The sequence below is a fragment of the Syngnathus floridae genome, chromosome 4 (assembly GCF_059516105.1).
Source record: "Syngnathus floridae isolate MCC-2025c chromosome 4, RoL_Sflo_1.0, whole genome shotgun sequence".
Lineage (NCBI taxonomy): Eukaryota > Metazoa > Chordata > Actinopteri > Syngnathiformes > Syngnathidae > Syngnathus > Syngnathus floridae.
The window spans coordinates 12,220,385-12,235,271 of NC_142416.1; the positions used below are offsets into that span (position 1 = coordinate 12,220,385).

Here is a 14,887-nt window from a genome sequence, read left to right on the forward strand (position 1 = left end):
AAAGCACTATTGTGTAGAATAGATAGTGTTTATTTGATCTGAGAGTCTTTATTTACGCTGATTTTGCAGGATTCAAACTAAAATTTAAGAGAATTCATGAATGAGAAAAAGTCAGAATACCTGAAGAAACACCAATGCAAATGCATTGACATGTTTTGAGTTCCGATTGAATTGTTGCTCATGAAATAGAAACAATATCAAACCAAATGTCGATTTGCATTTGATATACACCAAATTATCCAAATATAGTTACATTTGTTTATTTGAGTGTTTTTACAGAAATGTGAGTATTCATTTATCATTTTCATTATTTGAACAAGCCATTGATTTTTAAAAGTATCTTTCGTAGACCTTTGCCAATCCAAGCAGTTTGGCAATTGCTGCTGGGAAATGATGTTGTGCCCTCTGTGGATGCATTGGGAGGAGACCGGTTGAGATAGGAAGATAAAAGGAGAGCGTTGCAGGGCTGAACTCTACATTGCAGTTCAGGATCGAGGAGACCATGAGTAATTCTCCTCTGTGGCTGCTGGCCTCCCTGGCCTTTGCTTATTTGTGTTCTCTGGCCGATGGTGTTCCATTGTAAGTAGACTCACTGTTTAACACTTTTATCTATCAATCTATCAATCTGTCAGTCAGTCAGTCAGTCAGTCAGTCAGTCAGTCAGTCAGTCAGTCAGTCAGTCAGTCTGTCTGTCTGTCTGTCTATCTGTCTGTCTGTCTGTCTGTCTGTCTATCTATCTATCTATCTATCTATCTATCTATCTATCTATCTATCTATCTATCTATCTATCTATCTATCTATCTATCTATCTATCTATCTATCTATATATATATATATATATATATATATATATATATCTTGCGCACTATTAGTAAAATGGTAAATGGGCTGTACTTGTATAGCGCTTTTCTACCGGCACTCAAAACGCTTCACACTGCTGCTTTATTCAGCTACTGATTACATGCCATCAGGAGCAACTAAGGGTTCAGTGTCTTGCCCAAAGACACTTTGACATGGACACATGGCTGGGATCAAACTTTCAACCTCTCTACTACTGATCCACATCGCCCCATTTGAAATTAATTAATAACAGTAAACTGTACACATTGGCTTAGCCATTCACATAATGATTAGCAGTTAGTTTGCAGTTCCACAAGTCAAGGTAATTTAGTCAAATAGTCATATTTGTTTGATTACATCAAACATGGTAAATAGAGCAGTGATGAAATGCTGTACTTAGCAAATTTTGGATTTCACTCCTTAACAATCAATAGTTGACTCATTGTTTGCAGAGTCCATGTAAGGTTGGGAGCGAGTGAGGTTAGGGTTAGGGTTAGGGTTAGGGTTAGACACAACATGACGGGGGTTTTCAGAATACGGTCGTGACATGATCAAAATGATAAGAAAGGGAGGCAAAATGGTGGGGGGAGAAAATGCATTTGTCAATATTCACTGGAAAATCCTGTTGCAGAGTAAAAAAAAAAGAGAGATAAGTAAATCCAGCAAGTCACTAAAAATTTTTTTCGCAAAACATTGAAGAAAAACAAATTCATTAATTAAATGACAGAATTTTTGATACAGCTGCATTACTGAGTGTGATTATATTGTGCTGCTGTACATACGTAATGCTGTGTATATCCTTGGCTTCTAATCATTCTCACATTAATGTGCTACAGGCAGGTGATGTCCGCCCCCAACCTGTTGCGGGTAGGAGCGAGAGAAAACATTTTTGTGGAGTGTCAAGACTGCACTGGGGGCGACATAAAGGTGGAAATAAAAGTGATGAACCATCCAACCAAAACCAAAAAGCTTGGCTCGGAGGCGTCTGTGACCCTTAATAGCGCTAACAACTTCCAAGGCCTTGGGCAAATTATGGTAAAAGAGACACTGCAAGTATATTTTTTAAAAGTGTCTGAGTACTTAAATACAATCTTTCCTTGCTTCTTGTGCTCTACACGCATTAGTTACAAAGCAAGGACTTTAGCAAAGACCCCAACATGAAGCAGTATGTGTACCTGCAAGCTCAATTCCCTGACCGACTGTTGGAGAAGGTTGTGCTCGTCTCCTTTCAGTCTGGATACATCTTCATCCAGACAGACAAGAATCTCTACACCCCCGACAGCATGGGTGCGTGCCCAAAGCGTGGAGTCATGAACAGCCTTTGGGCTCAGAACAACTGAGAGCACCTAAAACCTGTCTTCCTGTCTTGCAGTGAACTACAGAATGTTCGGAGTGACGCCTAGCATGGAGCCTATTGAGAGAGATCAACGTAATGAAGATGAGGCTGCCGCCATAATCATTGAGATGATGGTTAGGAGAAACTTTTCAATGGAATAGACAATCAGCTTTTTAGAAAGCTGATGTGATTCACATGAAATGGAATGGATGGATAATCCTGTTCAAAAAGAAACTTGTGTGGATAATGATGATGTTTTTTCAATGCTCTTTGTCCTTAGACACCCGAAGAGGTCATTTTACCTCTTGAGTTAGTCTTTCTGAAGTCAGGGATGTATTCTGGAAACTTCAAACTTGCTGAGATTGTCAGGTGACTTTTTTTAATTCTGTTTTTCACATTTTCTAGATGTTTTTTTAATTCAAAAATTGAGTTTTTTTTTAAACCTGTAAATACAATGTTAATCCTATGAAAAGCTAATCGTTTTAACTCTTCCCACACTGATTTACAAATGTAAATATGAAATGAAAGTGTATGACAGAGATTGAAAACATAAATGCATGACATTTGACAAAACTTGTTTGTATGGCTGTGTGTAGTCCTGGAGTGTGGAAAGTCGTCGCCAGGTTCCAAAGTCACCCACAACAGAGCTTCTATGGAGAGTTTGAAGTGAAAGAGTATGGTGAGACCCGACTGTATTGCAACTGACGTTACAGAAAAAGTGTGTTACTTTTTATCCAATTTGGAACAATCAAATATTTTCCTTATTTTCAGTGCTCCCCAGTTTTGAAGTCAAATTAACGCCTTTGGTCCCCTTCTTCTATAAGGATAGCGAAGAGTTCGCTGTCGATATCAGAGCCACGTAAGTGAAAGTCATTTTGGTGTACTAAACTAAAGAGACTCTCTGTGTTTGACATCTCTTGTTGATTTGTGTGTGTTTGATTTAGGTATCTGTTCGGCAAAGAGGTAGATGGGACGGCCTTTGTGGTCTTTGGGTTTCTAAAGGATGGCGAAAAGAGAAGTTTTCCTGAATCTCTTCAGAGACTTCCTGTAAGTTCAGTAAATTGCATCCGATTTTATTATTACGGCATATGTAAAACTGCATAGTACAGTATGTGTAATAATAATAACACAGATAGAGTATATTTATTCACTGGAGATAAATACTGAATATTTTTTTTCATTTTTAAGATTATTTTATATAGAGGGGGAAATGAAACAGATGGAACCAAAGCACGGATGAAACATCTTCACATAAAGTTCACTTTATTTTTTTTAATTTATCTGTATTTTGGTCTTTTAGATTCAGAAAGGCCGTGGATTGGCCACACTCACGAAAGCACAGATGATACGAACCGTCCCAAACATCGATGATTTGGTGGGAAGTCACATATTTGTGTCTGCCAGCGTTTTGACATTGAGTGGTAAGAAAGTGTTGTGAATTATTTCTCACCGAAGAATCACACCAATGAGCTGCAAGGGATGAGCCTCAATTACTATTTAGGTATAAGAGTGCATTTTTTTTCTGTGTTTGTTTTGTGTTTCCAGGTAGTGAAATGGTAGAAGCAGAGTTGAGAGGCATCAGCATTGTCACATCTCCATACACCATTGAGTTCAGGAAGACACCCACATATTTCAAACCAGGAATGACCTTCGATGTTACGGTAAATATTGTGACTGATATAGTGGCCGACTGCACTGTTGAATGGTCGTGTAATGGAATGATAGGGTGATGATGACACTTATGAAAAAATATTTCTATTTATCTTCCAATGGCAAACATGGAGGATTTTACTTATGATATCAATGTGGAATGAAAAACAGTTGAATGTTTGCTGACAAAGCATTCTTTTGTTTCTTGGGGGGCAGCTTAAGGTCACGAATCCTGATGAAACTCCAGCACGAGGTATCCCGGTGGTGGTGAACCCCGGTGAAGTGCAGGGCTTCACCTCAGACAACGGCATTGCCAAGCTCACTGTCAATACAGTCTCAAGGGATGCAATTTTGACCATTGACGTAAGTAACTTGCCTGCAGGGAAAGTAACAAAGGATTTGGACAAACAATGTATGCCAGCTTTTCATTGGCTGTTAAATCTTGCATAGTTTGTTAACTTAAAATACTTTGTGTGCTTGTATGTATTCTTCTATTACAGGCAAGGACCAATGATCCTAAAATACTCGTTGGAAGGCAAGCAACTGCTACAATGAAAGCCCTCCCATATAATGCCAAAAGCAAAAATTACATCCACATAGGTAAGAGGATATCCTGCAGTGCAGAAGGAATTTTAGGACGCCATCTTAAGTGTGCTTTTTGTAGGTGTGGACACAGCAGAGCTGGATTTGGGAGATAACTTGAAAATCAACCTCAATTTAAACAAGCCACCAACTCAAGATACTGACATCACATATTTGGTGAGAATCGTTTTAAACCCATTTCTTTGCGTGTTTGATAGTTATGATTTTCATCGATAAAAGTTTGTCTCTTAAGGTCGTCGGCAGAGGACAACTGGTGAAATTTGGCCGTCATAGGACCATTGGCCAAGTTCTGATCTCCGTCATCATTCCCATCACCAAAGAAATGCTCCCATCATTCCGTATCGTAGCTTACTACCGTCCAGATAACAGCGAGGTGGTGTCAGACTCGATTTGGGTGGATGTCAAGGATTCCTGCATGGGCACGGTAAAATGAACACAAACTCATCAAGTTTTATTTTGAGTATAAATGATGGGTTTGATGATTACATAAGTCAAAAACTCATATCTGATTCTCATTATTTCCCCCTTTTAATTTCAGCTCAAACTGGAATCAACAAGACGTGCACCATCTTTTGAACCTCGTAAGATCTTTGGACTAAGGGTCACAGGAGACCCAGAGGCCACAGTGGGCTTGGTGGCAGTTGACAAAGGCGTTTATGTTCTGAACAAGAAGTTTCGTCTGACCCAGAAAAAGGCAACCACTTTTGATTTTTTTTTGTTTGGTGGTCAATATGATCAGTATGGCCAGATGAGGAATATATTTTGGTAAAAGTAATTGAAAATTTGGATAATTTTAAAGAGATAATTGTGAACAAGACAATCATATAAATAGTGTCTAGACAATTCTCATGCTGCAAATTTTAGGAGACTTGTTTTTGCTTAACAGGTGTGGGAGGCTGTGGAAAAGCATGACACTGGCTGCACACCAGGTGGCGGCAAAGATGGAATGAGTGTCTTTTATGACGCCGGACTGGTGTTTGAGACCAACGCTGCACAAGGAACCGCTTACCGACAAGGTGACAGATTTGTTTGTCTTTCTGTCTATTTCTTTGTGTATTCACTTGGAGTGAGGATTCAAATTCCTGCAGATCCAAAGTCCTCCATAAGCAAGATAAAAGATTCTATGTGACCTGAATCAACTATAGAGGCAACATTAGCATAATAACTCAAATCAATTCCTGTCAGATATTGAATGTATTTATTTATTTATTTATTTATTTATTTATTTATTTATTTTGAAATGATTAATGAAAAAAATCGACTCCGGTAGGCATTTCTAGGTCCTTCTAGGCAAAAGGGTAGGTCCTTAAACACAACCAGGACTTTGAATATGCTTGATTCTCACCATGTGGATCAACATTCTTTTATCGTGCAACACTGAGCTGTAGTGAAAAACAGACAAATTAGGTCTCACAACATGCAAATTTAAAAAAAAGAAAATCCGCCCCCGACTCTCAAATAGGCTTCCTCGAATTATATTTGTCGCAATAATATCTGCACTTTTTTTAAAATTATAAATTGCCAGTCTCCCTTGAGTTGTGTTCACAAAGAAGATGCCCAACAGTTTATTTCTGGAGTTCATCAGTATCCGGGTCGTCGTTTTCATCATTAAACTGTGTTGCATTTCCAGAGCTGAAATGTCCGGCACCCAGCAGGAGTAAACGAGCTTCAACTCTGCTTCAGGTGACTACAACTTTAGGTGAGGATATCTCAACACTTCTACTCATTGTATGGCAAAAAATGTGGGAGGAAAAGGAATCCCGCACTTGCACTAGACAACAAATCATCAATATATTGATTGTGGCCTCCCTTGTATTACTCATTTCCTTTGTTTTCAGCAAGTAAATATCAAGGGCTACAGAGGGATTGCTGTTTGGATGGCATGGCGGAAACGCGACTCTCGTACACTTGTGAAACGCGCAGCGAGTACATCACTGATGGACCAGAGTGTGTCGCGGCTTTTGTGTATTGCTGCAAAGAACTGGAAGGCCAGAGAGCTGAGATGAAGCAAGACATCCTTCAAATAGCTCGAAGTACGCGATGGACACAGGCAACAGCGAAATGACGGTCTCTCATAACTCTCTGACTTTAAATCTCTTTTTAAGGTGAGAAGACTGATCACATTTACCTGGACAACATTGAAATTGTTACCCGCACAAATTTCCCTGAAAGCTGGCTTTGGTCTGAGGTCAAATTGCCTGCTTGCCCTCCGCATAGACGTAACTGGTAAGAAAATTGGTCGTATCTTCACTCAACACATACAAAATAGGTACTGTCACTACATCTGCCCATCAAATAAGATCCAATGCAAGAGCTGTGTGCAAAGAAAAACATCAATACTGTAGGAGATGTGTTCAAGTAACATAGCTTTTAGTTCTAGTTTGTTACAAGGTAGCCAAGTATTTTTTTCCCATATAGCACTCAATTAAATATAGTCCCTGTGGAAAATGATTTATATTAAATATATATGATACATTATATATTTGTTTCTTTCAGTGACACAACATCATATGAGACAATGGTTCCCATGCGTGACTCCATAACAACATGGCAGTTTATGGGTATTAGTTTATCCAAAACTCACGGTGAGGCTCCAGTCATTTAAAATCAAAAGCCGGTTTAGTGGCTCTGAATGCTCCTTCCGTTGATCTTTTTTTTTAATCCAATTACTATCTTATAGGAATCTGTGTCGGTGAACCTTTAGAGGTGATAGTACAGAAGGATTTCTTCATTGACCTCAAGCTTCCTTATTCGGCTGTGCGTGGAGAGCAGATTGAAATCAAGGCAATACTCCACAATTACAGCCCTGACGAAATCACAGTAAGTCTGTGTGTGCTCACTCTGCTGGATGACAAGATGAATCCGACGTTCAGTTCTTAGTTGCAATGAGTGGACACCATAAAACTAGAGCATCCCTCAGTTCCCTTCTCCACCTTTGTGTTTGAGGTGCGTGTGGACCTGTTTGAGACAGCGCATGTGTGCAGTGCAGCCTCCAAGCGCTCAAAGTTCAGCCAGGAGTTTGAAATGGGGCCCCAAACTACGCTAGCTGTACCCTACATCATCATTCCTATGAATAAAGGAACGTTTGGTATCGAGGTCAAGGCAGCTGTGAGCGGTTCCCATCTCGCTGATGGAATAATGAAGGAGCTGAAAGTTGTGGTAAAGAAACATTTAAGAGTGGAATATTTTATTTATTTTATCGACAGGTTACACTGTTTGTGGGGAAAAAAAATCACTATTTAGATGCTGGTGAAAATGAGTGTTCTAAGCAAGCACTTTAAAGTCCTTGAAAGGTTAAAACAAATGTCTAAATTTGATACGACGCAGTACAAAAAAACACGAAATACATATTTTACCACTGACACTATATAAATTCCCCTTTTTCCATTCGAGGGGACTAGACAATTTATATATAGTACATGAGGAAGGGTGCCACCACTGGAGAGCAAGAAGGACTGTACGCTTTCTAACCAAACTAATGCTATTTTAAAGATGGACAAAATACATTCATACATGCAAAATACATGCTCTAAATATATTTCAGTTTTGATTATACATTTTTCAATGCGTGTATACAAGATTTGCTATCCTAATCCAACAATGATGGGTTTGGAGCAACCAACAAAATAACCATGTATTTTATTCCATTTAATTTTTGCTTTTCTAGCCTGAAGGTGTCTTGGTTAAGGCTCCAAAGGTTATAGACCTTGACCCTGCTAAAAAAGGAATAGGTGAGTTTCCGCATTCTACTACACTTTCTGAGAAGAACGTTGTAATTGTGTTGTGTGGTTTTTTTTTTGTTTTTTTTATAATTTGGCATTTTACCTTCAAACTTGTGTGTGCACGCCGTAGATGGTAAACAAGAAGTCATCATCAACAGTCAAATTCCAAAGAAAGATGTGGTACCGGGCACAGATTCTGTCACACACATCTCTGTGATGGGTGAGATTTATTTATTTATTTTTTTAATCCATCCACTTTTCAATAAATAGACAAAAACATGTACCGTCTCATGATGAAAATAGGACATTGCGTAACATTAATATGAGCTGGTGTTTTCAACTGCGTGTGTCTGCGTGCTTGCAGGTAGAGAACAAGTTGGTGTATTTGTGGAAAATGCCATTGCTGGGACGTCAATGGGTAGTCTGATTTATCAGCCTAGTGGCTGTGGAGAGCAGAACATGATCCACATGACCCTACCTGTAATTGCAACCACGTATCTGGACAAAACCAACCAGTGGGAAACTGTGGGCTTTCAAAAACGTAATGAAGCACTGCAACACATAAAAACTGGTAAGACATGATATTGGTCAAGGAGTAGAGATTAAATAGATGTAATCAAAATCTTCAATACGCTGAAGATCTCTTAAACTGCCAATGATGAAAGACATTATCATTTAATATCAAGATGCTTAAAACTCTGTTTTGGGCACAGGCTACAAGAATCAGCTTGCTTACCGAAATAAGGATGGTTCTTTTTCTGTGTGGGCCAAAAGGCCGAGTAGCAGCTGGTGAGTCAAGCAAACAGAAAAAAATAATAATAATAATCGGTCATTCTGTCAAGAACTTTGATATGCAAATGAACAGGTGTGCTGGCCTTCTCGTCTTTCAGGCTGACAGCCTATGTTGCCAAAGTGTTCTCCATGTCCAACCAGCTGGTGGCAGTGCAAAGAGATGTGATCTGTGATGCTGTCAAGTTTCTTATTCTCCATGCACAGCAACCTGACGGCATGTTTAGAGAAGTGGGCACGGTCGCTCACGGCGAGATGATTGTAAGGGCAATCCTTTTTCATTGCTGTGATTTTTGTATTGCCAACAATTTTGATCCTAACGTGGCTTTGTCTATTTATTGTGTGGGTGTGCGTAGGGTGACGTGCGAGGTGGGGACTCAGACGCCTCAATGACGGCCTTCAATCTCATTGCAATGCAGGAGTCACACGCACTTTGCTCTGCCACTGTTAATGTGAGTACTTTACCCCAATTACCCTACCAACATCTTTTAATTACCAACTCCTTTACTTACTCCAAAAATATTGCATCTGTGTTAAGTGATCAGCTCATCAATTTTTGACGTGATTGATCAGTGATTGAATTGACTGCTGAAAGTCAGATCCGAATCCATCAGCACCCCAAGATTTTCAGACTTGGTATTTGGTTTTTGAAAACAGTGACTCTGTGCTTACAAATAACACGCTGGAAACAGTTACTTTGGTTCGGTTTTGGTCAGGCTGAATAAAACTGTTTCATCCAGTTGTTACTTTGATTCAAGCAGTGACACAAATTGTCACATGAACTGATTGCAGCATACGCAGACTGGACACCAGGGGCCCAAAGACTGACCTTTGGAAGCTTCACTATCCCCCTTCTTACTTGGCTCTCCTTCTCTCCAGAGCTTGGAAGATAGCGAAGCCAAAGCACTTGCTTTCCTGGAAAAGCGTCTGCCCAGCCTCACCAACCCGTATGCTGTAGCCATAACATCGTATGCTTTAGCGAACAAGGATAAGCTGAACAAGGAGATCCTCTTCAAGTTCGCTTCCCCAGGTGAATTCTGAAACTTCCTTTCACTTTTTGGTATTTTATATTCATGAATAAAAAAAGTGTCATTTTACCAAAGTAAAAAAAATAGTTAATAGAAAGAGCCATTGCATTGTGATTACCAGAATAAAGATTTCTGGGAATTAAAGTCATCACAAAAACAATAATTATTGACTACAGGGAAAAAAAACAAGTATAATAAAATATTAATTTCAAGTTATTTTCCTTTGCAGAGTTAAGCCACTGGCCTGTGCCTAAGGGACATATTTATACACTGGAGGCAACAGCCTATGCTCTTCTGGCTTTGGTCAAGGCCGGGGTATGTGAATTTATTTAATTATTATATTAAACACAAAAGACAAAAATACAGACTTTTCCAGAAACAAACTGGGTTTGAGACTACAGCTATAATTAAATCACTGTAAAAAGCAAGTGTTTTCCATATTGTCCTGTAGTATTATTTTAATAAAATTTGAAATAGTAGTTGATAATTCCTACAGTATATACTGTACATACAATGGAAAGTTTTCTTTTTTTATCTGTTCATAAAGCACTTTGAGGATGCCAGACCTGTGGTGCGATGGTTCAACAAACAGAGAAAGGTGGGCGGAGGCTATGGATCGACTCAGGTGAGAGAAGATTTGATGTCAATATTCATGTCATCTGGGCTCTGTTGAATCCTTTTCCCATTTTTCCTCCGTTTAGGCCACAATTATGGTGTATCAAGCAATATCGGAATACTGGAGCAATGCCAAAGAGCCACAATATGATCTGAAAGTGGATATTGACGTGCCGGGCAGATCGTTACCTCTCAAATACAACTTCAACAAGGAAACCTTTCATACCACAAGAACATCTGAGGTGAGAGTGCCTCACATCTCATTTATTTAGCATTCTTGCTACTGTCCAAAAGTGTTCCTATAAAAGCCTCTGTGTGTATTTTTAACCCACAGATGAAAAGTATTAATCAAGATATCAAAGTGACAGCCGAAGGGAGTGGAGAAGCAACATTTACAGTAAGTCAACTAATTATGTTCTGGTTAGGCTCAAGTCCCACAATATTTATATTCCTTTTAGTCCTTTTGTTTTATGATGAGGGTTATATATGATTTAATATGTATATAGGGTCTGCGTGTGTGTGTGTGTGTTGTGTGTGTGTGTGTGTGTGTGTGTGTGCGTGTGTGTGTGCGCGCACGCGTGAGTACAAAAAGTTTCATGACTTTATAATGACTTCCATCATATAATTTGATGTTGTCAATGTGACAGATGGTGTCGTTGTATTATGCCCTGCCTTCCGAAAAACAAAGTGACTGTCAGACTTATGACTTATCAGTGCAACTTCTTCCAGGTAATTTTAATATTTTGTCGTATTTTAAAATTGTATTTGATAATTTGCTCATTCGTCTGGATGTTTTAATTGATTACATAAAAACATAATTTTTTTTGTCTGATACTGTCTTCCCAGAAAAGATTGATGCGGAAGAGAAGATATACAAGCTAAAAATAGAGGTTATGTAAGTACAATAAGAAAAAGAAGACTAGCAAACAGTGAGGGTGCAAAGTTTGATCCTTGTCATTGTGTGTATTATTCCTTTATTTGATTTTCAATTCAAAACAACCAAATAAGTACTTGTTGTATCAATGTTCATTCTAAAATGGAAAACATGATTTTTTTTATTGGAGCCACATCTGATATTTGTAACAATGGAAAGGCCATGCTGCTTGTCGTATGTTTTTTTCCCCCATTTTGTTGCTTTCCTGTGAAAAACACCTACTTATGTACATGTTTTCACATTAATAACAGCAACAATTTGTGCACAAAAATCAGAAACAAGTAATTATCCGTTTTTACCGTTTTGCCTTTTGGAACAAATTTTGAGAAACAAATTCATTACTGTATTTACTTTGTTTTGTTTTGAAAAACAAATGAACATATGATACACAGATTCTTGACCCCTTAAAAAATTTCAACAAAAAAAATCTGATTGTTTGAGTTTCTCAAGAAATACTGCTATGTTTGATGTCTGAGCAGGTATAAAAACAAAGAGCATGATGCATCCATGACAATCTTGGACATTGGCTTGTTGACTGGCTTCCGTGTTGACAACAACGACATGGGCTTGGTATGAACCCTCACAGGCAAACCTTCTTCCATTGCTAAAATAGCTTCGAACCACTTCCTGATTGTATGTTTCCATGTAGCTGTCCAAAGGTCGTGCCCCCATCATTTCAAAGTATGAGATGAACACAGCCTTGTCAGAGAAGGGCTCTCTCATCATCTACCTGGACAAAGTATGACAGACATCTCTTCACCTTGCCCCTGACACTTATTTCCCTTTTGATCATCGGCAGCTGCTTGATTTTATTTTTTATATCATACCACCTCCACAGGTCTCTCATAAGCGTCGTGAGGAAATCAGCTTTAGGATCATCCAGACCCTGAAAGTCGGCATCTTACAACCGGCTGCTGTGTCTGTTTATGAATACTATGATGGTGAGTCACTTGTTTAAAGATACGTAGATGGGATTTTTATGGAATAAAATGCGGCGTTTAGTAGAGCAACGTTCTTGCACCATATTTTACAAATAAAACAATACATCCTGTCCATTTCTGCAACAAAACTACTTTGCAGAGAGGCGTTGTGTGAAATTCTACCATCCCGAGAGGAGAGCTGGCCAGCTGCTGAAACTATGCACTAAGAATGAATGTACCTGTGCTGAAGGTAACACAGCTCCGACTGTATCGAGTGAATTTTCTGAGAAATACACTTTGTCTGGACAGAATTACATTTGACATTTTTGCAAAGCATTGTTCTCACAGTTGGAAAGCAAGAGTGAGCTATTTTTTCCAAATATTAGTAAAATTGCCACCACTGTGTGCAGCTGTAAGAGCCTGCCGGACAGGACACAAACAAACCCTGACTTCTAGCATCACATCATTACATCAAGTTAATTCATCTCTTTTTTCCCCCACACCCAGAGAACTGCAGTCTACAAAAGAAGGGTCAAATCAGTAATGATTTGCGTGCACAAAAGTCTTGTGAGAGTACCCCGACTAGCAAGATAGACTATGGTAAGACAAGTGCAGTACAGTATATTAGTTTTTATTTGTCATTTTAGATGATGGAGAAATTAGTAAGCAAGATAATAATGTGTAACTCGTCTGTCCTCAGTGTACCGCATAAAATTGGAAGCATTTCATGACAGTTTGTCAACTGACATCTACAAAGCACGGGTGACCCAAGTCATCAAAGAAGGTAGGATTTGATTTCAACTGACTGAGGAAATATTCACATTTGCTGAATGTTGATGCTCTCAAACTGAGACTTTGGTCAATATATTTGCTTTCTTCTTCCATGTTGCCATTGCAGGAAATAAAGATATGGGTGCCCAAGGCCAACTGCGCACATTCCTCAGTTATCCTCACTGCAGGGAAGCTTTAGAATTGAACATAGGCAAGTCGTATTTAATCATGGGCTCATCGAAAGATATTCACAGCGATGACGAGACACAAACGTAAGTCCCTGAGTTTTCTCTTTTTTTTTTTTTTTGCATCAATGCTAGTTTTGTTTGATGCACTTGAAACATCAACTTGTTTTCAACCTCCTCTTTTTAGGTTCAATTACATTCTCGGAGAGAAAACGTGGATCGAATACTGGCCTACATCTGCTGAGTGTCAATCCCAAGAACACAGACCTACTTGCTTAGGCATGGAGCTCCTAATAAAGAAATATGAAGGTTTTGCATGCGAACAATAGTCAAAATCAAGCTCATACAATGAAAACATATTTTCACTATTCCCAGAATGTCAATCTTTTATGTCATGAAATGTTACACTGTGCCGATTAAAATTAGATGGTTATTACTCTCACTGTCTGTTTTACTTTTATAATAATACTTTATTAATAATTTAATTTAAAATAGTTTTAAAACTAAATGCACTGCACTGTCATAAAAATTCATAAAAAAAAAATACATCCTCACGAGTCGTAACATATCCAGCTTGTTTTGCTGTTATATTAAACAAAAGGAAACTGAGAATCGCATCAAATTGTCGTGAAGATGATCTCGGTGGGATCACACCATTAGGCTACTTTGAAGTTACTGAAGTGTTCTAGCATGCCTGGGGAGAAAACAGCTAAGGTAAACATCACAAACAATTATGCCAAAAAATTTAAAGCTTAAGTTACATGGCATTTTTAGTGTCTGCTAAATGGATCTTAATAAACGCTCACAATTATGCGCAGCAAGATACCACATCTTAGATTAATGCCTGGCAATGTAAGACTGCTCAGAGTTCTACAGCTCAGCACTTGTTACTTGTATAATAAATACCATCCCTGCTGGACCCAGAAAAGGGAAATCATAACGACTTTAATAAAAGACATTTGTTTTCATATGTGTGAACAGTCCCGACTGCCAATGGCAATTTAGAGCTTTGCATGATCAGAAAAGGTTATTCATTGAAAGGTGTGCCATTATTTGGAAGGTATAGAATCGTAAATCTCTAGAAATAACTCGAATGTTATGTGTTATGTTTCATGCGCCCTGATTGCTTTTGCAGAGTTAAACTCAGTCATTCTGGAAGAAAAGTGAAGAATCCTTTACAAAAGTTTCCTGATAACTCATAAAATCACATTACTTTACACGTATGCAGGTCCACCAATACTATTAAAAAAAAAACATATTTTTTGTCATAATGATTGAATATGTATGTCCGTATATTTTTTTTCCTCTTGATGCTTTGTGCTCGTCATAGTTTTCCTGACAGTATAGCTGCTCTCCTGATTATGAAACAGTGAGGCCAGAAAGGAGCGCTTGCAGTAGTGACACAAGCAGTGAGAGTCAGCTCACGCTTTCCCCTCCCCTACCTCCTTGCTTTTCTATATTTCATTCATAAAATGCAGCATCACTGGCCACTCC

General features: G+C 38.6%; 1 protein-coding gene across 1 annotated transcript; it reads left to right on the plus strand.

Annotated features, from left to right (window-relative positions):
• Nucleotides 1–411: 411 nt before the first annotated feature.
• Nucleotides 412–13,835, plus strand: LOC148399163 (complement C3-like). The gene is made up of 43 exons (XM_088374558.1): nucleotides 412–579; nucleotides 1,677–1,875; nucleotides 1,965–2,127; nucleotides 2,213–2,310; nucleotides 2,457–2,545; nucleotides 2,773–2,855; nucleotides 2,948–3,035; nucleotides 3,121–3,223; nucleotides 3,477–3,597; nucleotides 3,722–3,837; nucleotides 4,043–4,189; nucleotides 4,327–4,426; nucleotides 4,491–4,585; nucleotides 4,662–4,853; nucleotides 4,968–5,123; nucleotides 5,316–5,445; nucleotides 6,060–6,128; nucleotides 6,268–6,462; nucleotides 6,535–6,655; nucleotides 6,926–7,014; nucleotides 7,110–7,249; nucleotides 7,376–7,588; nucleotides 8,097–8,160; nucleotides 8,282–8,371; nucleotides 8,516–8,722; nucleotides 8,865–8,940; nucleotides 9,042–9,201; nucleotides 9,297–9,392; nucleotides 9,820–9,970; nucleotides 10,198–10,283; nucleotides 10,516–10,593; nucleotides 10,670–10,825; nucleotides 10,918–10,980; nucleotides 11,231–11,312; nucleotides 11,430–11,478; nucleotides 11,997–12,087; nucleotides 12,167–12,256; nucleotides 12,356–12,458; nucleotides 12,598–12,687; nucleotides 12,945–13,037; nucleotides 13,138–13,221; nucleotides 13,336–13,480; nucleotides 13,581–13,835. Exons 1-43 carry the CDS (start codon nucleotides 503–505, stop codon nucleotides 13,720–13,722), a joined length of 4,980 nt encoding a protein of 1,659 aa, XP_088230684.1. The 5' UTR covers nucleotides 412–502; the 3' UTR covers nucleotides 13,723–13,835.
• Nucleotides 13,836–14,887: the final 1,052 nt, after the last annotated feature.

What these genes read in the sequence shown, in the direction of transcription:
- LOC148399163 (XM_088374558.1), top strand. Translation starts at nt 503, where the DNA reads ATGAGTAATTCTCCTCTGTGGCTGCTGGCCTCCCTGGCCTTTGCTTAT. An exon ending in GCTGTCGATATCAGAGCCAC is followed by an intron (nt 3,036 to 3,120) that starts GTAAGTGAAAGT and finishes TGTTTGATTTAG; the next exon opens with GTATCTGTTCGGCAAAGAGG. An exon ending in TAGTTTATCCAAAACTCACG is followed by an intron (nt 7,015 to 7,109) that starts GTGAGGCTCCAG and finishes ACTATCTTATAG; the next exon opens with GAATCTGTGTCGGTGAACCT.